General features: G+C 38.1%; 1 protein-coding gene across 2 annotated transcripts in view; it reads right to left on the bottom strand.

Annotated features, from left to right (window-relative positions):
• The window catches only part of LOC117544416 (glypican-6-like), an 84,008-nt gene extending 58,629 nt beyond the window's left edge, over positions 1 to 25,379 (bottom strand). For both annotated transcript variants that reach the window (XM_034213420.1, XM_034213421.1), the window contains exons 1-2: positions 24,942 to 25,379; positions 8,043 to 8,201 (exon numbers count right to left, since the gene is read on the bottom strand). In XM_034213420.1, the coding sequence (XP_034069311.1) occupies positions 8,043 to 8,201; positions 24,942 to 25,092 (310 nt within the window). In that variant the 5' untranslated portion in view covers positions 25,093 to 25,379. The remainder of the gene's footprint in view (positions 1 to 8,042; positions 8,202 to 24,941) is intronic.
• Between the last annotated feature and the right edge of the window lie 249 nt (positions 25,380 to 25,628).

The raw sequence follows: 25,628 nt of genomic DNA, 5'->3' as shown, positions 1-25,628 counted from the left end.
CGGGTTATATTATACATACAATGGCGAATGTATTGAAATGTCAGAGACTAAAATTATCAGGAAAGCTTACATACATCCTCAACACATCTTAGTAATTAAGAAGTCGGTCCAAAAAAATGGCTTCAGTGCTGCAAAGAGAGGATAATGATGCTGAAATGCTGGACAGGGGGACATTATAATACTTCCACCTAGCAGAGAGTTCATTACACAAAGGCTTTCTGTCTGCTTGCTCTTACAGAAACCTCCTGATGGATGCTCTCCTGGATGTCAGAGATGTCAGTAGAAGTCTCAATTTGATAAATCTATAAACAATGCACTCCTATTATAATCTAGAGAAAAAGGGAAATTTGGTTTTCCATTATAAGCAGACCACAGACTACAGAAATGATGAAGCAACTAACAGAGGTACAGTATAGGTGTGAATAGGGCCCTCATGGGAAGTGAGCAGCAGAATTAATTACTGCAAAGACTCCTGAACTGTGACCAGCCATAACTAAGGAGGATACAAAGGGTTGGTTTTCCACCACAATTCCCTTTTTTCAGTTGAGTAATTACACTCTGTCATGAAACAACCCGTGGTGAGGAAACTGTGGCAAGGCAACTATGGCAAGGTAACCTGGTCCAAGCAGAACACCGTTTAAAGAGATATTTGTGTACAAACATAGTAATCATAAGCATATATATATATCAGGCTGCAATCAACACCTAAAACTGGTATTTAATCATAGTTTGTGGGTTAAAAGTCAATAGTTTGAACTTTAGAAAATGTTCGTTTTGCACAGTTTTGCATATTAAGCATTTGAGTATAAATAGCAAGATGATTTTTTAGATGGAAATATCACAATGTGTGTCTCAAGACAAAATCCATACAGTATTTAGACACAGCTTAAGGTTCAAACCGGGAGAGTAGAGCACAATTTAAGAGTCAATACAATGAGGCTGTGTAATTACTGCAAAACTCAGGAGTAAGCAGACAATTTGTTCACCTTCGTTCATGAAAGCTGCAGCCTCAATAAATCCAGTGGAAATCAGTCCCAATAGGGATTTTTGTGAACACTCTGGCAGAAAGGAATACAGTTCACAGAAATGCAATTGAAGGATGGACTTTCAACTCATTTAGTGTTGAATGGAAATGTTAAAACATGTCCAGGGTGTAGGGAGAATCTTTTAACGACTGGAACGACACCTCGCTTACTGCTAATGTATTAATCTAACTTCAACGTTTCAGGTTCTTCGTGTTAATAAGTATATGGTCCGCATCACAGGACTTCAATTCACACATAGGAGCTGCCTCAATCATCCAATTATTTATAACAAAGGACTGCAGAGATCGACTTGACTGATGGTCACCTAGATCTCACTTAAAGCATTTGTCTCACCGGTCAGAAAATAGCATTAATAATATAGCAAAGACACAAAAGTAATAAACAATCCGAAAAAATGCAGTATCATTTATGTAACCTCATTATTTAAAAAAGGTAAAAACTAAGAAAAGAATACGTTAATTTAAGAGCAAACATACTGATGTATCATGAATCTTACAGTGTAATCAAAATAAACTAATCGGTTCAAGGGACTATAGGGACTAGAACTTCATTTGCTGAAAGGATTTTTCAACGTCATATTACATAAACATATATACCCCCAATAGCATTTAATAGTCACTGCTCAAGGCCCATTCATTAGTACATGTATACAGTAACATCCATATAATTAAAATAATATAAGAAAGATTCTAGAGGCTAGGGATAAATTGGTGCAGAGGACCAATAGACGTCATCAATGCATATGTTACACATACATATTTATGAAAGGCTTTACAAAAACGTAAAGACAAAGAGGTGCTCGGTTAACACCCAGCTCCAGAGCACATCAACTGGGAGAAGTATTCCATATTCACGACTGACTTTTTTGAAACCATTCAAATCAGAGAAAGCTAAAACATGTTATCCAGTAAAAATGCATTGTTTAGTTTTAAGGAGGTGGGGAGAAGACTCATCGTTTTTTTGAACATTTCACGGATAACCCATACTCTGGACTGGCCTTGGAAGAGGTCTTTTGGGGGAAATATGAATAACACAAATGTTACTGGGTTTGTTGAGCTTCAGGGTGTGTGACCTGGGCTTGTAAAATTGCTTCTGAATGTGAGTATTTTTAAGAATTGTTACAAGTTGAAGACTTTGTGCAGAAATACCATGGAACTGCTAAAAGAAATGCATGAAACGGGTTACATTATCATGAATTCTTGTAAAATCAGAAACTGCATAAAGGGACTGAAAAAATATGCTCAACTGTTGAAAGAACTTTGGTAGATCATGTGCGATGAAATAAGTAATTAAACTCTTACAATATCTTAGTTTCAGTGAAGCATTGCATTTAATTTCCATTATCAAAGAAAGGTAATTAATTCAGAACAAAGAGATTTTTCAAATGATTTGTTGGATGTCGTCTCGTAAACAAATCTGTAATTTATCAGTGAGGCTACCCTGAGTGATATGCACAAGTTGCAAATGAGCTGCTTAGCCCTCATGCAGAAGAATAAACACTCCTTTATCTCCAGCAGAGCCACTCCGTGTCTTCTTCAGCCAGTCACAGAGGGAGCCCATCTCTCACTATGTATCATTATTGGAACCCATAGGGCTTGGTTTGCAACCCATCAAAGCTCTTGTGCATGAAACTGGCAATTTTGCTGCCAAAAGGAACAATTCTAATTGCACATGTCAATCATAAGTGGATGCCTGATTGGTCTGACAGGAGGCACTAGTCTGTAGAGGGCTGCTCTGAGTGCTATGCTACTGTACAGAACATGACAGGCTGACCTTTTCTGTCTCCATTTCCATGTGTTAATTATTTTAGCCTGTCGGTTGGGAAGTCACACAGTGGCAGTTCAAAGCAGACACGTTCACGTAACAATCACAGCTGGTATATACAAAGGTGAATAGTCTGCTGGTGAATCAAGGGAAAAAAAAGATCTCATGTCATTTTACTAGAATGTTTTTCCTCATATTCAAAAGGTACCATATATGCTGCTTCACAAATGTTAGCATACAGTCTAAATAGTAAAGAATAATCCAGACTATTTACTTTTAAAATGCTTATTTTTAACCATGGATGTGTACTTTTTTTAACCAACATGTGCTTGTCTTTACAATGAATAAGTTTCTCTTTTAATTTTGTTGCCTTTTATCTGTCACTTCTGCTGTAACGATGCACATTTCCACGCTGCAGTATATCTTATATACATATGGAGACAAGGATTACAGTCACAAGCATGTTCAACACAATACTGTAGTGAAGAGAGATACTGTAGCTTCTCACTTGAATACTACCTACTCTCTACAACTGGATAGTCCAATAGGACTTCTTAACTAAACAAGGGTTTTGCTGAGCAAGCATGGCCTTTTCAGCAGTACCCAGCTCCACATTCATCTCAAACACATCCACACCTGGTGGCTGGCCAGCACAGTGCAGCCTATTGTGGTTTGAAGCTTTAGAGGAGTTATTTCAGGTTAAGTGCTTTGCTCAATGGCACATTAACAATAGCTGTTGAGGGAAGAGAGATAGGATAAACACATTTGCCTCATTCTCACTCGCATTTTTTATTTGAAACAATAAAAGGACCCATTTGCAGTCGACACAGCACCAATAAAACTGGGATAAACAATTATTTATTTCCAGTGTTAGCGTTATTATTATATACTTTTTACCTTAAAAAAAAAAATGTTATTGTACAAAATGAGTATATGCCATCAGCAACGAACGGGACTATGGCTTCACACAGAGTTTGAGTAGATACTATTTTACGACCATATCATTTTTATTCGGGTACATTAGCCAACACAGAACCCCCCCACAAATTAGACACTAGGTCAAAACCAGCCATTGTCTGCTGTTGTTCATTAAGTCCTGAATTAGTGACATTTCTTGTGCTGAACTGATGTGCCTAATATTGTCTTAATAAACTGCCAGGAAACTTTTGACGAGAAATAGCGGCGCAAGTCAGTTACTCCAAAGAAGATCAATTGTGAAGGGTGAACCACATTAATATTCAGTTTGGCTACCCAGCACCATGGTGTTCATGGTCAGAGGAGGGTCAACAATTGATTAGCAATTAAGAACCATGACTAAGTGTTTAACGCGCAGGGAAACAAAGCTCTGTGCCAGCCTTTTATCTCATTTCTCTGAGCAAATGTTTTCCTGAGGAATAGGAATACACTATGCATTGTTATATTTGTATTCTTCTGGCTTTAAAGATTGTTTCGTAAATTATTGTAATCTCATGATGTGTTTCTGTCGCACCTTATCTAAATGCCTTTGAAGCACTTTAAATTACCTCGTGTTAAAAGGTGCTATATAAATACACTTTCCAATTGCTTTATAATGAAGAGAATATTTGGACATGGTAATAAACATTAATTATTAAACAGGCAAAAACAGCTTTTGCAATAACTGTGGCTTCATTTTTGGTGCTATTATTTTTCAGATGATACAGCTTATCTCTTAGATTCACACAGCTGTACAGTGCATGTATTGTTGTGGGTATTTCTGTATTTATGCTCTGATGATCTTGGCATAGTCGAGACTGTGCCCTCTCACTGTGACACGTAGGCTGTGGTGTCAGGTACGCGTGGGCTGGCCGGCTACTGTCAGCTTCAGTAACACTCATCACAATCTCTGCATAAAGAGAAGAGAAGATACACATACACTGAACCGTGTAGGTGGGATCCCAGAGCCAGGTGCTACATAGATGGTAAAGAGCATCTAAATGATTGGTACCGTTTGTATCTGTTCAAACTCAGAATTAAGGCCATTACAATTATGTTGGTAACACTGTTTTATGAAGAGAAAATATTGTTATATACAGTGTAGGAAATAAGTATTTGATCCCTTGCCGATTTTGTGATTTTAACCACTTACAAATAAATGACCAGTCTATAATTGTAATGGTAGGTTTATTTTACTGATGAGATAGAGAATATCAAAAAGAAAATCCAGAAATTGACATTATATAAAAGATAAAAATTGATTTGTATTTAACTGTGGGAAAAGTGGGCAAACTTACTAAATCTGCAAGGGATCAAATACTTATTTCCTCCACTGTAAGTAACATGGAGTCAAGGAAATGACACATCTTATAACACAGTACATATTGTGCTCAAAATGCTGGAAGGTTTTTGGCTTGGCTGGTTCAATTTCAGCTAATGTCTCTGGCATAAAACCACACAACTCTCACCACTCAGATTCAATTAATGACGTGAAGAGATAAGGGTGGAATTCAAATCCAGCAATCAATATTTGAGATTTCCCCAGCGGCTGGTCAGTCGAAGCCCTCAGCAGACTCAAAGTCTCCAGACAGCAGAGGGCTACGGAGGAGAAACTCGAATATGGCATCTGCTTTGACGCTGATGAAATCATGGAGAATGGCAGCAAACCCCAAGAGGAGCAGGGGTGCCTGGAGTCATGCATCTAAGTGCTGCTGGACAAACCCCATGTCCTCCCTCACTGGAGCCCTCCCTATGACAGTCGGTACCCTGACGGGGGCCGATCAAAATAACACTATTTATTCATGCTTCCAGGAAACACATGTGTGCTAAATAAGTGAATATTCCTGGAAAACAAAACAGACAGACATCAGCCGGGTATTATGACATTGAGTTTCTGGGCAATGTTCAATCATTTGAGAGTTGCGTCTGTAACTGAATAGTAGGCTATTTGTTTCATATAATATGTTGGACAATTTGAAAAATATGAGCAAAGCAAGACAAGTTATTGACCCGTGAGTATTCGATTGCACTATTAATCATTCCAGCATTGTTCAAATGTTATTGGAGATATTAAAATAGACCATTATGAAATTCTATGCTTCAACCTCCAACATTTGGACCAAATTATAATAATGTTGGATTAAGATGAAGATATCTATATCAAAAGTATGCTTATAGATCAAGCATCATGCTATGAATGGTTTAAGGCACAAAGAGCTGCTGACACATAGTGTGCATTATGTAACAGTAGTAATTTTTGACTTAAAGGTGGGGTAGGTAATTTCGGATAAACCAGCTTGAGATCGCTAGAATTAGAAAATACACAACCGGAGAAAATCTGCAACTTCCTTACAGAGCCCCTCCTCCAACACACACGAACGCGCACATGACCAATGAGGGCACGAGATACATTTGTGCACAGATGGAAGGCTGACAGGCAGGTAGGCCATCCAGTTACTTTAGCCGGGCCGGCTAAAATGATTGGTCTCGCTTTTTACAGCGCTACTAGTCTTCCACAGATGACATTTTTTTATGGATTTGTTGTCAAAGCACTTCAGATATTCATTGCTATCGGGATGTTAAGAGCATTCCATGGAATATAACAAAAAGTGTATCTCGACCTTTAATAGTCTCCTTGAAATGCATTAAAATAAGCCGTATTTAAAATATGGGGCAAGGAAATTAATTCAAATATTCTAAAGGTTCCTCTACTGCTGAGTGACCACAATCATTCAATATAAAAATAGAACTTGTGTGATCTTTTATGTTAAGTCAAACACCTGATAAAACATGACGTATAAGTCAATGGTGCGTTATTAGTCAGTTCAGTAGTCTCAGCTGCGCACTGGCAGTACAATTACTACTCAGCACCAATTTTGAATTCAAAGGTAATTCTAGATGCATGGCCCCTAGTCTTCTCCATTTTCACAGAGAGATTGCCGTTTTGCAATTTAAATTCCGTAGATGACAAGCAAGCAAATAGGTATAAAATACAGAGCAGAAAAATGTCAACTGAAGTACAGTTATGAGATGCCTGATCTGCTAATACCACTCAAACTTTGATTTATGTTGTGTATTTGCTTCCATATGAAACAGGAAGCTTGTTTGTTTTGCTACTGTATATGCAAACCATGTCACAGGAAGACACGATCGTGCATTAAATGTAATCTATATGCTATTAAATAAATGAGCTGGATGTTATTATCAAATGCAAACCTCTATCAATCTTGATGGTACAGTACGTGTATGTATTGGGCATACAACACCCTTTTATATTCGATGATTCTGCTTTTTCTGTGCTTCTCCTCAACAGAGGAATACTGTAGCTTCCCGGGAAAGAGTCTCAGCACATAACCAATAGCCTTTTTATTTCTGCTTTTATAAACGTTATATTTACGGTTTCTCCATTTCTCTTTTCTTTCAGCTGTAAAGCACTTTGTATCCGCTACTTTAGAGAGTGCATTAATAAATAAAGATTGCTTGTACTGGCACTGTTGAATCACCCATTGTTACACCCAAGGTTCCAAAAGCTTGATGGTTACATGGATGCAGCTTTGCCTTTTCTTTTCATGATCACGACTGGAAATGTTGATACTCAACATTTATCAACTACAGGAAGCAAAATTGGATGTGAGGTTTTAAAGTTAGGGGCTTGTAACATACGGTATATGCCAAGGTTAAAGTCATTATAATCTGGTTGCCATTCCTGTAACTGGGCGTTAAGAAAGTTTTATAAACCATTATTCCTCTATTTAAACAAAAGACAATATGAGTGTATTTTCCTATGAAAGATTCTTCTTTGTTGTCCTGCCATTCACTTAAAGAAATTGGAGGATTACCAACAGGGACAGTAGAGTGGGTCTTTGTTCAGTAATGAGTAGGATACATCCACTCCCATAGCAGTAGCTCAGTGGATGTGTGGGAGGGTCAAGACAGTCGCCATAGGGCTTTGACAAGATCACACAGAGCAGAGGACCACCAAACAGCCGTAATAACTGCTGTTCAAGCTGTCACTCTGCTGTGCAAGACGCCATGTTTGTCTAATCTAACAAGAGGGTTCTCCACTCCAAGGCATATTAATGAGATTTTCAAATCCTTTCTCGACTTAAGGGGAGGACAGCGAAAGTGCTACGAACAGTGAACCTTTTCATATTAAAACATACATTCAAAATCCTTTTGATTTTCCTTTTAGCAGCAGTTCAATGGTGACAAAAAAAGAAGCAAAATAGGAAGATTAGTCAGCATGAAGCATTGAGCGAGAAATAAAAATGTACTTACCGTCAAATCTTTTATGTCTGGAAACAAAGGTGCTTCTCAATTCATGACTAATTTCATCAACAAGATTCTCAAAGTCCTTTTTGCTCTGTTGGCCAAATGTGTCCTCCATTTCCTGGGTGCAACATGTGTTTCCCTGAGGACATACGCGGAGATGTTCACCTGCAAAATAGACAAAGAAAATGTTTTAAGACCATTAAAATTCTAAATTCAACTTTAGAAATCCTTGATTTATTTTGGCATCACCATCTAATGTGCTCATTTCCAAATTCAAAGAAAATGCAATAACACTAACATCGTGAGCCCCCCATCCTGAATGTGGGTTGGCTAAAATTACTCAATAAAACTTTACAGAAAATAACTCATTTTGGACACATAACCATTTGAGCTGATAACAGTATTTAACTTTTATGGTCTCCCATACAGGAATGTTACGGGAAACGTGTGCAGGACTGTGGTTTCAAACATCCACCATCAGGTCCTAATTAGCAGTGCATTCAAATAGCCTCATTCCCACTTAGTTACTGTTGCTATGCCTGACAAGCTTCCAATTGTCACAGGGCAAAGTGTTGAGGCCTCATGAGACCACCACACTAGAAACAGAAATATAATACAGTAGCAAACATAAATGTGATTTAATGGCAACATGCCAAAGGATGCCGTGTAAATGATTTAGAAGTTAGTTGATGCCTTTTAAACATATGAACACGTTTAAACTCAAATACAACAAATGAAGGGGTGACAGCAGATTGCATTAAAGCACATGCTAATAAATGACAGTTTCTCTCATGAAAACACGTTTTTTAAGAACACTCAAAAACGGACATTTTAAGTCTCCAACATGACACTCTTGTGATGTGCAATCGTTCGTCCCTATAATTTTCTCTGTACAGAAAATGTGTTCCCAATTTTACAAATGGACAGATTGGACAAATGGCTTTTGCCTTGCAGTGTTGTCAATCATTGATTCTGAAATTTGGGACGTTTTGATACTTATGTTCTGCCTCACAGATACACTGGTACCAGCTGCGCTTTCTTTTTTTCTGTTCTTTACAACGGCCAGTTGAGACAAACCGCTGCAGTGCCACAATCCCCTGCCTCCTCTCACTCACTCACTCACTCACAGTACTCTCACTCTATTTCCTCTCCTACTGTGCTCCAGTTGAATATAATCATTTGTGAGTCGTCATTGCCTTGTTTTATAGCCTCTTAATTTCAAATGTGTATCACACACCCACCACTGTCTCACAAAATGATGTGGGAAACATTGGCCTTGTTATGTTTATATTATGATAGAATGAAAGCAGTTATTCCCTCAATGTGTTGTTCAAATTGTCTCAAATGTCAATATAACACTTGTGCCTTGCAGGATATTTAACATGATTCTTTGTAGAAGAGGAACAATGGTAGTGCTTCTCATTTTTTTTGTTTGACAATAAGAGGCTTAATTGGGAATATTCCCTTGCACTAAATAATTGAAAACATGGAGAAAATACTGAAAAGAAAAAAGAAGAAGGAAAATAAGTGTGTTTCTCCATTTCAGTCTAAAACCAAAGACTGTTTAAATGAAACCTATAAAAGCATATTGTAGACATAATATTTGAAAGAGCACAAAAGTCATTTTAGTGCTACTCAATCTGAAAGTGAAATGTTATGTTCCTTCCTTGTCCTTCTGCTTTCAAAATAGGTGCTGGATATTTAAGTGAATAAACACCATGTGATGACAAAGAGCAGTAATTGGTATCCGTCTCTTAACTGTATTAATAATTGTGTGGGTGATCAAAAGTGGGGTCAACTTGAATCTACAGACACATACGCCCACAATATTTAAAATTGTAGGATAACAAAAATGGAAAAAAAAAATATTCATTACATCCTAAATAACTATATCAATTACCGGGATGATAACATTAACTGATTTCACAATGTTACCCCCTGCACACACAATATAGCATAATAATGTTTCTCATCCCCACACAAAGCACAAAGAAATCAGTTTTCTCTTTTACAAAACGCAGAGCTAATGTACATCGTCTACAATCAGCATGAGCTTCCAATCAAGCAGCTGTACGATTCTCCCTGCATGCATTAACAGATAGATTGCACAGCAGCAGAAGAGGAAATGGATGTCACTTACTGAGCGCCATACTGAGTGAGCAACAATATGATATGAGCACGATATTGCTTTGCACATTGGTGTCTTCTTCAAAGGGTGACATGTGGGAACATCTTCATTAGAAAGCAACACCCATAAGGCATGTAGTAGGAAATATGCAAACTGAACCCAGTATTGCCTTTACAACAGTCAGTAGCCCTACAAATAAAGACCAAAGAAGAGGAGATAAGAAAGTCCCACCTTGTCAGATCAAGCATGTTAGAAAATCTCTTGATTTAAAATGGTTTGTTTCCTAAGTAACACAATGCAAACCAAATTCATGTCATTTAGTTGAGAACACAAATCTTTTTCCTGCACCTGTGAGAGATGAAGACTGTAAGAAAGTCTGTGGACTGTGGAAAGTAATACTGCCTTTTCTCTCCATAAACTGACCATGCATCCTTCTTATCAACATACAAATTAACTATTTAAAAATATGTAGTGTAGCAAGGGCACATAACTAAACAGAGGGTGGTAAAGAAAAGTAATTTCCTTCATAGGGGAATGACATTTTACTTTTAAAAGGTTTTATCATTTTCACCATGGGTGTTTGTTTGTCATAGAATACATATTCGTATGGAATTCAAATGTGGGATTAAAGTACAATAGTTTTGTTAATGTGAATTTGTTTATATAAATGTCCTATTGAAGTATATTTAATTTCACAATCTACAGTGTGTTGTAAAGCATGTGAATAGGGAATGTTACATATGTGATTACACCAGCAACACATTGTTTTTATGGTTCTGAAAAACAAGAACATGGTGTGTGAAAGTGTCCTAGTAAATGTCAAAAACAAACAAAAAATGTAATAAATGTACCAACTTACTTCCTTTCTATCCCCCTAAGTTGAATTCCTTGCTAGGTTCAAGTTAATCTTTGAATTTTAGCTTTTATTTTTTATACATAAATAAGTCACCTGACACCAGATGGGCAACACTTCCCTCCTTATGCCGGCCCTTGCTCAGACCATACCCACCTTTACACTCTGCCTTCATTTTGATCTCACATCACTCTGCACTTGTAAAGTTTAGTGACTGTATATTGCACTGTTATGACGTCAACATCACACTCTCGAGTAGCTGCAGCTGGTAATAAGGGGATATTTATACACAGCACTCAGGTATTCTCAGAAAGGCTTTGATCTTAGGGAAAAAGGGACCCAGTTCAAATATGTCACTGGAGCATTCAGGCTGCTGATGTGTACCCCTCCATGAAGCTCACAATTTCAACATCATAGACCCTCTCCTCTTCTGATCAGACTGACTGAAGAGCAACTGGAATTTGAATTTCAAAACAGCACTTATCACAAATAAAGCTATGGATGGATTTAGAAACTTCATACATATCACACAGACAGTGTCCTAGCAAGTCCCTCTGACTATACACTCCGAGTGCAACCTTTTCATCAGATATGTCAAGAGCACAAAAAACAACATCTTCTGTGTCCGCCATCAGTCTCAACAGAGCAAAAGCATCACTTAAAATAAGACTGTTGTAAGTCAACATATGGGAAGGAGCTTTCAAGGGACTTCACCACTCAGCAAAGTGCCACCACCCTCCTTGCCAAGGTTAAAACAGCAATGTGGCTTCCCAGATAATCTATCTAGGAGCACTGACCACACACACCCACCACAGTCAGGATGGAGTGTGTGCCAGACAGTTTTTTGCAGCAAGAGAAAAAACTCTGCATCTTAAAGTTTACTGCAGTGTCATACAAATATGTTATGGCAAATGATTTGCCTATTCTAATTGTATTGTAACAGCAATTCATTGATCCTACAAACACGTTGGCCTATGTCCAGCAAAAAAAGCCTGATATAGCATATTCCTTGTGGTCATAGACCTCTATTGTAGTTATTGTTTTTTTTACTTGTGACTGTAAATAGAGATTGTAGGGGGGGTGAAATGATGCATCTCTTTACTTGGAACATATGGCTAGGAATTAGAGATTGGATGTTGTAGAACATCGCAATTAGCCTACCACCAAATTATAACTCAGAGACCAACTTTAATTAAATTCCATTTAACACAATATACATTTCGCCTGTTTTTTCAGTAATTCATCGGAATATCGTTCTCTATTTACAAAGCCTATAGAAAACCTCCACACAGAAAATCACAGCTATGCATTTATAGCATTTAGTAAAGTCTGCTATAAGATAGCAGCCTGATAAACAACGAATGCCACCGCCATGCCCAATATTTTGCGCAAAGCTTTACGAACATGAATCTTGGTCCTGCACTATAACTTGTTCTATGAGCCACCAAACAAACACATGCGCTCCTAACGTCATTTTGTTTGCTAGACAGCGATATAGTTAGCTGGTCAGCTGCGATACATTTAACAGCAATGTTGTGAACTGTTACCTGCGAATGCCAATTTGGTCTATCTGCTGGAGAGGCTCTTTGGCACTCAAACAACACACTGTCTGCCCATGACTTCGGAATCTAACGCTACTGCGAAAGTTTGTTTACTATGTCCGGACAGGATCTAAGGCAGCTGTCAATCAAACATGGACCCACCTTTAGGGTCCCAAAAGGTCACACCCTGCCTTCCTGGCTTTTAACATTAAGCACATTTGACTCTTCTTTATGGATTTAAAACCCTTAAAACTGTATGTAGTTATGCATTAATCATTGTCACGCAGTGGACTACAGTATATGCATATTATTTTTTAACCCCTCTACTCTGGTGGCATTGTGATGTTCCTAAAGTTGTTTCTGTTAAAGAAGACCTCTGGCCATCATTTCACTTTGCTCTTTTGATGGAATTTGTAATTTAGTCCTTTCAATTCATTAATTCAATATGTGTTTTCAATAATTAGAAACCATTTTCAAACATGGTTTATTTTGTAATTAATGTAGTTACATATAAACAATTAGTTAAATTAATTAACACCACTATTGAAGTAGCTGGAGATGAGCGTTGGCGATGGATGCCCTAAAGTCCTTTGCCAGATAGTATTGGTTTAAAGTGTAATTTAAAGCATTTCTATGGAACTCAGCAAGTTTCTCCAGATAAACTGTAAATTGGCACAGTTCTGTATTGTCAATCATTTAAGTGTATTGTAAAACTACAACACATAAACACACCATCCATTGTTATAGCATAGCTTATGGCACAGGTAAAACAACTTGATTCATCACACCAAAACTTAAATGTACAATACTCAATACTGTACTTCATCTTTATGCATGCGGTTTGGATTCAGTTTATTCATTTTTGCAATAACTGTCTAATTTCTACTTTATTTTATTTCTATTATATTTCATCCCCTGGTTTAACTTACACTTTTTTTATTTCTCGGGTCCCATTTTGTTTGCTGTAAGATTGTATCAACTTTTCTATCAAATCAGGTTCCATCTTTAAAACTGAAAAATAGAGCGATGTGAGGATGTGACCCATGAGAGTTAAAAAAGGGTTTGTGGAAACAGTTGTGAAAATTATTTCCCTTCTCTAGCCTTGTATCAAAGCTGGCCTTTGGCAATTCATCCAGAATAAAGAGGGCTGTTGAGGTGAAACATAGAGACTTGTCCCAGCCTAACCTCACTGTACCAACCTGTGCCCTGTCCTTTATTTGTCCACAGCCACCAGCAAGACGCATAACTTGACTCTGCATCGAGCCATGGCACCAGATGTTTAACATGCATACAGAGCAGCAGATCCTGAAAACATTATCATATTAATGACAAGACGCAGATTCAATACATACTAATGTTATGTTAGTGTTAATGATAGAGGTTTATGCTAGCACATTTATTAACGCCTTTGTATACGAGCTATCATCATGAGTCGCAATTACAGTACTTCACGTCACTCCCATGTCTGTAATTTACCTTGTTATCACAAATTATGAGGCGGAAAAAAGAAATGTATTCTGCCTTCTTACTGCTTCTGCTAACATGTTGATGCATACCTTTCTTCTGTTAGTAGGATCTCATTGATTTATTTATGCACTGCAAATGTAATACACTTATAATGTCCTTTGTTATAAACATTGGTAATAATTTCCCCATCATTCACCAGGTCAAAGATTCCTGTTATAGTGTATAATCCTACAGATTAGATATTTTTTTCTGATACCTGTTTTTAGATATTCTAATTACTTAATTTACTTATGGTATATCTCTAATTCTGCGATAATACCTAAACCCCATGCATGTTCCAAAATGTGAAAGTCATTGTTAAAAAGTAAAGTAAATTTAACACATTTTTGTATCTAATTATTTCTTTATACTTTTTGATTTATAATTTCTATTAGGTTTATATGATTGACCCTGCATAAATGTAGAAGGGAAGACAATTATAAGGAGGAAGCAATGAACACAACTAAGACCTTCACTGTCTAAAGACATAGCTTTATAAATACTTACATGTTTAATATGCTCTGTTGAACACAATAGTTTCTAATAATCTCTATATGAAGACATGAGGACATCGTTTACAAACTTCAGCCTGGAGAGTTAAGAGTCCAAGTCCCTCTGCATAAAGTACGGGCAAAGGTAGGCCAACTCTCAGAAGTATTATTCAGTGTACCTGGCCAAAGAGACCCAGCATGTGCTCGGCCATCTGCTGTGTCTCAGGATTCCCTCCGATAAACTCTATGGGTTTACACACTTGGAGCCAGACTCAAACCTAATAAGATAAGCTTTTTTAGTGTCATTGCAATGTATGCTCCTTTTCACATCACTTCATCATCTTAAGGCAATAAAAGGCCATCTGAAATCTGGAGCTGTGTCTTAGCTTAAGAGTTCATGTGTTGAAGTCAGAATTCCTTTATATTTTAGTAAAATTCGTAGTTAACAAAAACCTGGATTCCTTTATTTTAGTCATCAAAAAAGGTTTGTCTCCTTTCAGGAAATATTAAGTCAGACATGTCGTAAGTTGTTTTGTCGTCAATCATCTTGGTGATTTAGTATTTAACGACTTTATTTTAGAAATGTCAGTCACTTAAGAAAAAATGGTAACCCCACATGAAAACGGTATAATGTAATTTTATTTTAATTGTATTCAATTTTGCTTTGCTCAATGTGCTCTGAAATAGCTCAGTTGATGTTTGCTTTGATAATACAAACCAAGAGAAAAGGCTTTCTGCGTCTAATCCAGTGGTTCTCAAAGTGGAGGGCGCGCCCCTCCTGGGGGGCGCAGAGGCATGCCAGGGGGGGCGCGAGAGACCAGGAGGAAAAATGGTTATATCAAAAAAACAAACGGCTCTGTGTGTGGAACGAGCCATTTTGTGTGCATGCGCGAGTGAGAGAGGAGATCGTTGCTGTTAGCTTCTGGTGCTAGCGAGCTACGCTAACAGATATAAGGAGTTTTTTCAACAATAAAGTGGAGGAGAGTCCTCTCCTGTCAGACTGAGAGACTCCGTGAGCTACAGTAAAGGACTCTCTCAGTGTTATCTCAGTGGGTCTCAAATGTTTTGGTCACCATTAATGTAAACAATTATTTCTGAGGCACACGTTTATATGATCATTATAGTTATAAAAAAATAAGAGAATAAATGAAAAACAGGTATGAAATACTATATGACAGTAAAACAAGAATAAAGTTTAAAAGGGTGATTTGTAAAATATCCAGAAAGAAAAAGTAAATCTGTTAACAGGTCTGTTTCAAATGGGTGTTGAGAGATGTATCCATAGATCTCTTCATTTTGCTCTCAAAGTGCACCAGATTGATGCTTTTAACTTCAATATTTAAAAATAAATCCCCTGCTTACACCTACTGTATATGCCGTGAGCTGATTATCGAGTCTTCATTGTAACAGTCGCGGGTACATTGTGTATGTGCGTGGGGAGTGTTGCAGTAGAAAATTCAACTGTAGCGACCGGTAATGGGAAACCCTAAATGTTTGAGCACCCTCTATGAAACGTCAAGCTACCGCACAGCAGCCACGAAATAAATCTCTGGCGCCGCCACTGAGCCTGACTATTTGTGTTGGGGGGGCCCGACTTTTTTTTTTCTCCAAAGGGGGGGCCTGACAGAAAAAGTTTGAGAACCACTGGTCTAATCCAATGCCAGATGGGCAACATAATCGGCCTGGACCAGTTAGAGCTGCATACAAAAGTATTGCAATGATTTAAATTCTAACTCTCTGTTATCATATAAGCTTTTATACGGCTTCTTTAGAGCTTCTAGCTAATGGGCTTGAGAGATTCTCAGTGGAAGATGTCCTGCTAAACATTTTAGACAAATCTGTGATTTAGGCTGGCCTATTTGAGACAAGGCTATTTTAGTCACATTATTGAATCCACAGCACGGACACAACACAAAGCAGCATGCACTTTAAACACTGTTTAAGGATGCTGTCTAAGTGTGATGTCTTCAGACATATGCATGAGCAGACCAACTATGAATAAATGAGAAAATGCATGACCAAATCAACTAATTAATTAGTCTAACTTCCAATGTAAGTGGGTGGTTGGATATAGACGAATGAATAAATTAACATGCATGTAATTGTCAGGCTGATGATGATAATCACATATATAAATGATAAAGATCAAAAATCGTTTAACCTTGTAATAAAATAGTTAAACTACTGGTTGCTTTACATTGCTGTTATATCCAACACTTTTCATATCCACTTGTTGTTGTATGCTTTCAGACATCCAAGGCAGTCAATGTAAATTGTTTCCGTTTTACTGAAACATTTCCTCTAACTAATCAGACGCTGAGTTCCTTAACAACCACAGCAAATGAGGATGGAATTTAAAGCATATGAATCAGCATGCACATACATGTGTGCACTACACACAGTCTTCCCTCACACTTACATAATAGTGTCTCCAGAGGGTTTTGTGTACAGAATAGACAAGTTTCTCGCTCAAGTTCGAACTTGCATCAATCAAAATTGAATGACATTATTCCCATCACATTTTGGGTCATGTCAGAAGTCATAATGAAAGGCATGCTCATGTTTTAAATAACTGGGGGATGCTGATATAGAGGAGTATGTCCTTGGGTGAATGAGGACAGGTTCAAGAGAAATGAATTCTCACCGACATAACACAGTCTACAATAAAAGCAGCACAGTACAATGGTATGATGGCATTCTACATCCTCAGGAGAGTCAGCGTGAAGGGAAAAAGGACAAGAATAAAGATGTTGGAACAGTTTCATACCCCTCGCAAATCTGTCAGTATTTTTTTTTTAATATGTCAAGATATTTCACAGCAACATGCCATGTGCAAAGCTTTGTATATGATAAAACAGCCAAATGTTGCCTCAACGGTGTGGTGATTCATATTGAAATATGTTTACATTTACGATAAATAAATCTCTTTGAGGAGAAAAATATATAAATGCATAAGTCGCCCCTGTCACTGCAGAAAACATTTTTGTAGAGGCTTTGAAGAAGTAGTAGAGGAGGAATGGGTTTTTATAGACAATATATTTCTATAAAAAAGGTGATTGTTCCCAGAAACTGGGCTTTTGAATATAGAACCATCTTTGATTTTGCAATTACTCATTTTCGTTCAAATATGAAAGGTTTGGGTATTCTAGTACAGAAGATGAGGCCATAAAAGTTAAGGGTGACTGATTGAACACATTTCTTCGGAGAGGCTGTGGCACAGTGGACTAGTGCGTTGGTGTTCGGATCATGGGAGTACAGGTTCAAACCCCACTGCATGTCGTTGTGTCCCTGGGCAAGACACTTCACCCCAAATTGCTCCTGTGGGGATTGCCCACAGTATCATCTAACAAGTAAGCGTCTAACAAGTAACATGTAATTTATAGACTAATCCTTTAGAACTAAGGAAATTATTTGGTAAATATCTAAATAATTTCATTGTTATTTCAGTTAATTTCAGTGAAAAATACTTTTTTTGTTATACGAAAAAGTAAATAAATTAATGTTTATTTTTTTGGATTGTGATAATCTTCTGATATTTTACAAACCAAACAATTAGTTGAGAAAATAATGAGCAAAATAAATAATACTAAAAGACTGTTTTAGCCTTGCTTTACTTGTTACAGTGAGAGAATACATGTAAAACAATACACAAAGGCTAGATCTCCCTCGTATTAATCTTTGCCAAGAAGATATATACAACCACGACCCTGAGAAAATACCTATGGAATATTCATGTGCCATACCCTTTTTGCAAGGTGCACCAATATCATTACAGCTGAGATTAATGTATGGATTCCCTAACACCATGTGCAGCACATTTAGGAATGACAAGCACCAAATATGCAGCGCATGTAGCACTATGTCTGGCTTTGATATTTATTGAAGAGTGTGTGTAATAAAAAGCCTAGTGGGGGCATGACAAGACGGTGTGGATATTCGATCCACGTGGGCAGCATGCCTAGAAGCCCCTGAGAATGAGACGTGAGCAGGAAAGCCACTCTCTTCTGCGTCAACTTGTTAAGTGGAGCATGGCGGAGGACTGCGCTACAGGCAGCAGCTGGTGGCTGTTTGGAGACCTTCAGGACCTTGAGACCTGCACTGATCATTACCTTTCACTCAGCATTTACAGCGTAGTTTACAGACTCCGACCATTATTAGCTCTGCTGCCTTGTTACAGTGTCCTCTTGTGAGCAGGCTGCTTAAGTGAGAGGGAGAAGACACAACTGTACAACACACAGATCCTCACCGCAGCTTGCTGAAACACACCTGAGCGTCGTCAGGAGCAGAGTAAAAAAGCAAGCGTCCTATCCGGTTGCACATAATGTCTAGTCAGACACTGTCAACAGGAGTGGCAGACGTGTGGCTAAAGATAGATCCAACAACAGCGATGAGGCATTCGAGGGGGCTTTGTTTCATGATGGCTAGGTTTTGACAGGCAGATGAGGTGTCAGGTAAAAGTACCAGCTATAGGTCACAGTCATAAGCCTACATTTGATCCTCATGTCAATGACGAGACTCACATTGATCCTGTGGATTGTTTTATGAAAAGTCAGGGAAGGCTTAAAAAGAGACATTGATATACTACATGAAATGCGTAAACAATTCTAAAATAAATAAATAAACAGACTCTGACAAGTTAGAAAAATATCAGTTAAGGGACATTCGACAATTTAACGGGGCTAGTCATCCGCAAATCTTACACACACAGGACAGACAACATGGTGGCATTTTATGATTTGCAGGTGAGAAAAAACATGACGGTGAAATCAATCTCAGAATGTATCCAAGGTAACACCTGTTATCCATCTCCCACTCCAAAGTGAGGAAATAAAAAAGGTTTATTAAGAGCCTTGTAGTATGTGAAGAGAATTATGTCCCCTGTATGAATTGCCTTTGGTTGATACAAATTATAATAGGTTTCAATAGACCAAAAGGAGTAGAATGCTTCTGTTTCTGTTACAAATCAGGCATTTATTGTTTAGTATGTGTGGTCTTCACGGGTCAAGAGTTTTGAAAAATGAAAAACAGAATCAGTGACTAGAGGAGATGTGTTTATGCCAGCTTGTGAAATAAGGAATAGAAAAGCTCCTTCTCAGTGTCTCCAGGTTAGAATTTAATTGGGCAGTTGTTGACAGGAACTAATACATAAAAATAACATCTATTCAATCTCTTGTTGACAACAGGAGCACTCATTCTTTCGCATTTCTAATTATTCTTAAGCCATGAAAACAGCCATGCCGTCTCAGGAGAATCACTTCAATCAATTGTCCTTGTTTTTCTCAGATGATTGTGACAGACGTTAAGTGTTTATGGCTGTGTTCACACCCATATATATATATATATATATATATAAAATTCTCTGTGAATTAGGAAAACATACAGCAGTTAATAACTGCCAACTAAAATCCATGTTGGTGTTAAACTGTGTCGGCTCTATTAAAGTTTCAGAACCAGCAACAGAAAGTTGGGCATAAACCCTGCTGAAGGACACAAAAACCATAAACAGAAAGCCTGGGTCACAAACAAGATTATGGTTTGGAATAATATCCAGAAACGACTTTTAGTGTGTTAAAAAAAAAAAATTACCCCTGAGGACATGAGTTTACCTCCTTTTCTAAGGAAACCCAGATCCATCAAAATTCACAGCATCTTGCTTTGAGAAGCCGAAACAAAGCACCAGAGCATAGTCTGTCAGTTCCCAACTGACTGACCGAATAAAAAAGTTTGGGTTTTGCACTGTTGGTCAGATAATATATGCTAATTGCCTGCCTTTATGAGTGTGTTCATGCATGTGGTCATGTGACCATGGCATGTGGCCATGCAAAGACTGACACTAAATATCTGCCGAGGTTGACTTAAAACTAACTTGTACTACACATACTGTACCCAAAGTAGGAACAAATATGAAAAAAGACAACCATTACCAAAGGTTAACCAATACTCCTGTCCCCAGTGTATATAAAGACATTTAATTAAATCAAGTATAACCCAAGAGCAAAACTACACATCTCTAAAGGTTACCTGCACTATAGCGTCACAATGATAACACCATACACTTGTGTGTAATGTCTGAATAAAATGAAGTTTTAAGTGAGGACGAATATCTTCAAATTCATATATTTTGTATTTATTAGTTTTCAACACCCAGAATCTCTTATTTGTTAAATGTCTTAATCAGCACCCTGAAGTTGGATTACAATTAATTAGCTGGAGACATAAGCAACAACAACAATAGAAAGGGAAAAACCAAACAAATCTTTGTGAAATAAAGAAAAATGTTGACAGAAAGTTTGTTTCCATGTTGGAACCCATACTTAACATTGAGAAACTTACTAAGAAAATAAGTTTTCAGGGTCTTTGACACAAAAATATGGAGTTGTATAACAATGCATTGTACAGGAGTACCTAATACATGTCTGCACAAAACTCTATTTTATGGTTCTATTTTATAAATGTACCACACAAGTCAAAACAAATTAAAAACTTTATTTGGTCATAGATAAGATAATCTATGCTTTGATATTATTTAAGTGCTGAGTGTTGTTCTGCTTCCAAAGCTTCAACCCTAAAACCCTTGTACACAACGTTTTCTACCGCTCTCAGAGGGAACACCTGCAGAGAGCCCATCATGAGGCCATTCTAGCATTCATGAAGATGATTGATGACACGGAGATGGAAGCCGCGTTTGAGAAATCCCCTCTGCCGCCGGAAAAAAATGATGATTGTTTGGATTCTTCCTCCCTGATAGTGCCCCCCTCTGCTTCTCAGTAGGACACATTCACATTACTTTATATAGAAGAATGCAGCCTGAAATACTGGTGCTACAAAATAGGCTACAAACTCAAACAATAAGTCACGCTTCTAAAAGTCCAATTATCGGAAAATGTTTCGCAAAGATGTTGATGTTTGTGGAGGGAAATTAAAAAACATAGACACACCACAAACCCATCAGAAGCTGTGATCCCCATCTTTGGCCAGGTCTCTCTCCTCATGAATGAGTGGCAGGAAGGTCACAATAATCCGACGATACATCACAGCAGCACTATGCTGTAAGGGCACCTGGCCATTTCCTCTGCAGGCACTCCCATTTAGCCCTTTTTAATCCTCTCCATCCCATTACATGACAGAAGAGAACCTGTGCACATTACACGCTTCAGCAGAGATCATTTGCTATGTTGTGCAGGCAGCACTGGATCACATTAAACATCTGCGCCGTTATTTCTGTCCCATCTCCATCTCCTGACTGAGAGTAAACAGAGCCGGCCGTCAATAGACTATGACATGCTAAGAAGTTCTTCTGAATCCAGCAGTCAGGAGTGTGACTCACTACCCATATCTTTCCATCTCGTCTCAGACGTTTGGTGACAACTGGGGCTAGACTGCAGGGTGCAGGTCTGATTTTTACCCAGAGCAAAGAAGCGGATTTAAAAAGCTAAAATGTGACACTTTTGTTAACAGTGGAATTAAAGTGATGGTTCCGCAGTGGAGGGGGAGACGCTCTGGGCAGTTTATGTGAACACTTGAGCAATCCAAAAGTTCATGCTCCCGTGGTTTAAAATGGCTTCACCACAAAGCTGTTGATAGCCTCCAGCCTGGCCTGGTCAGCAGGCAGAAGCATCGCCTCAGTCTTGTGGAATTACTGTTCCAACTGAGCCTTTAGGCTTTGGATCTTAAACACATTTCTGTCGATAACACTGACCAATGCTTTCATTCCACCTGACCTGCTCCTTCTGTTTGACCCAGAGTGTGGGATTGTAAGCCTTTCATTTTTAGCTTCAGAAAGAACATATTGTTTCAGTGGCTGAGCAGTGTAAAGGCGCTGAGTACAAAAACCCTGCTGTTTTTTCTCCATTATATTGGTATGGTTGTAATAAGTGCTTCATATTAGCCAGAAACATATGGTGTAATCAAAATGTGAAAGGCAACAATGAATGAATAAAAAAAAACATCTGAAAAAGGCAAATAGCTCGTAATAAAACAATCATTCATTAACATAGTAATTGTGATAAAAATGTAACAGTAGTATAATGGGAATTACTTTAATGAATAAGTCAAAATATCTGGGATTAAACTGTAGGTAACGTCAAAAGGGATAGCGAGTGGTTTCTGTCTAAGTTCATGTCTTATAAGGTCTCTAATGTAAAAAGAAAAAGGAACACACAAACACATCCTGTTGTCACTACAATTTGATGTTGGCGTCTCGGATAACGACAGAGATATCAAGAAATCAAAGAGCAGCCATTTAACATGAAGGATGTGGCAGCAGGCGAACCATCGTTGTAGAGGTGGACCAGTAACATGAAGGTTGACATTTTTGCCAAATCATCAGTAAGTTAATAGAGTGTGATGGCAGCTGTAAGGCTGACAGAAACAATAAGCTATACGGGAAGCTTTAAGAGGCGCTCTACACAGAGTCCCACGAGGGCCAACTAATCTACAAGTAGCATGCTGGAATATTAACTCCAGGTAATATCGTTAGTAAGGATGCTGCCCATCTGCCACATGGACTCTTAACCCCTTTGGTGCCACATAATAAACTGCTTATATTAGGAATCTGTATGTAATGTAATCTGCCATATGTGTGCAGTGTTTATGTCTGTCAGTAAAACCTGCAAAATGTGAACAATATACCTCAATGAAATGAACTGCTTTTGTCCTACACACACTTTTTAACTATATGTTATCTTTGTTTGTATATGAGTTTTTGTATAAGTACACTTTAATTGGAAATAGAACATACATATGCAATGCCTGATTTATCTAAAGACTACTGCACACAAAATACTACTCTATTCTCAATAGACCCATTGGAAATAGCACAGAAAAGTACCATCCATGATAAAATTCAAAACCAATTCAACATTATATTAGTCTCCAGAGTTTGAAAAGTGAAAATGTAGTTCAGCTTCTGCTACTTTTTAAATAAAAGGTATCTCAACCTTTACCTTAGTTAAGGTAGGTCTCACCTTGATTATTGTTTGCATGAGTGAGAGGCAATAAGTCCCAAGGCTGAAGGGCATGCCCATCACTGTGTGAATTTGCTGAGGTGTTGATAATGCGTTGTCTCTCCTGCAGACACGTAAGGTTATGACTCATTCAAAGACCACATCAAAAGACGTTTATTCAGGATGACAACGCTCGGAGATGAGAGAGATTGAATTTTTCACTCATTTAGGAGATTAGTTGTGATGTCAGAGACTCAGATCCAAAGGATTTAATCAGTAGGTTATTCAACCCAGCTCTGAACAGGTGTGCCTGTTATCAAATATGCAGCCTTTTACATGTGCCAGATTTCTTGCTTTATAGATAGAATGATTGGCCCTGAAGCACAACAATGTCAACCTGAGAGACAACTCAGCTGGAGTAATTACTTTTCTACAGCTGCACACATTAACATGATAAGAAAAATATGACTTTCACTGATCATGTGAAATCACACAATAATATTTTTGAATGGATTGACTGACATATTTTTAAATGATCGGAAATGCTAAAATAAAATGTATATGCATGAATTGAGAATTTCTCTCTTTTAAAAAGGTTACTTTGGTTCCCAAGTCAGTAGGTGCTCTAACTAGACATTATTAAAATGGTGTCGTTTTATGCATTAACTCTGTCCATTTAATACACTAATAGGACATGTATTATGTAAGTCATTTAAAATAACTGCTCCAAAGGGTAGTAGTGGCTGTAATGATGTAGTTGACTCATGATTAAGGACTGCAAGAGCCAGCAGTTCCACTTCACCTTATCACTTAATTTTCGCCAGACAGGAGTTAATCTGCATAGTTGATCATTCATTATCTCTGCTTGGTTAGTACAGTCGCAGACCTCTACTGGACACAGATCTTTCCCACAGCTGCCTGGGGCACTCACTCTTCACACATTCAGTATTGATGCACCTGATGATATATTGTTATGGCAGGATGGGTATACAATCAGTAAACCAGCTTTTAACTGGGTTCAGGCGTGTTAAATGAGGAGTTTTCCTGATTACAGCAGTTTACAGACGCAGGGTGCTTGTTGCAGGAGGCTGCAGCAGCTGTTGGTGACCATCCAGGGAGGTAAATGCAGAATATGTTGATATAACTTTCGTCCGTTTGATTTGCAGCGACTTAGTGAGTGACAGGTGGTTGGGTTGCTGTTTGACAGATTCGTTTGATGCAGCTACAGTTGCAACATCCAACAACATATCTACAGTAATGGTGTATTTATTAAGCCACTTTGCATATTAAAAGTGTGGGATTTTTAACATACCATACGGAGCTTGATAATAAAAACAAAGTAGGCCTATATTTATTTTTTTAAAGCATTCGATTTTCTCACAAAGCAATTTATATTGTCTTGTTAAGCAGGTCGTTAGCCTCATTAACTGGTGGCACTTACCTGGGATCTCCTGAAGAGGAACATGTGCGAAACTGAAGCCTTTCCCGATACAAGCCTCCCTCACCTCGCTGCAGTTCCGTGCCTTAAAATCTGCTCTTGCTGCAATAGCCAGCACAGAAAAAGTGCAAATGATGGTCCCTAGTCTGAGCATTGTTCACTTCTGTGAAGATCCTTATTGTTTAAGGTTCTCTGCAGTATCCTTGCAGGTGAAAACTCCCCTGCAGTAGATCCGCAGGTAGGCTACTTAATGACTGGGCGGTTAATGGTTGCAACTCAACTATTAGTGTCTAACAACACATTTCAAGCAAAAACGGGTTTCTATCAGAGAATGACAGAAAAAGTCCCTGTTGAGAAAAGATGTGGAGGTGCCACATGAATCCAGGCAGAGCGATTCCCAGCGTGTTGACTCAACTTCGCTGAGCAGACGAAGCCGCTGATTGCTGAGCTGAAGTGAAACTGCTGTGGAGAGGAGCGCTGTGTTCACATCAGATACACTGAGGAGCCAGAGAGGGACACAAAATGTGGAGTGGAGTCCAGTCTCATCCGTTTTGGTAGTGGCACCTAGACCAACAGGGACGTTTTGGAAATAAATCAATACATACATTTGAACACATATGGCTACTTATGTAGGAAGGTGGGTTAACTGTGGAATGTAATACAATCTGTTTTAAGAGACTGTTATGTTAT

The sequence above is a fragment of the Gymnodraco acuticeps genome, unplaced genomic scaffold (genome assembly GCF_902827175.1).
Source record: "Gymnodraco acuticeps unplaced genomic scaffold, fGymAcu1.1, whole genome shotgun sequence".
NCBI classification, from domain to species: domain Eukaryota; kingdom Metazoa; phylum Chordata; class Actinopteri; order Perciformes; family Bathydraconidae; genus Gymnodraco; species Gymnodraco acuticeps.
The sequence above is the reverse complement of the archived record's forward strand: the minus strand, read 5'-3'. Positions and strand labels throughout refer to the sequence as shown.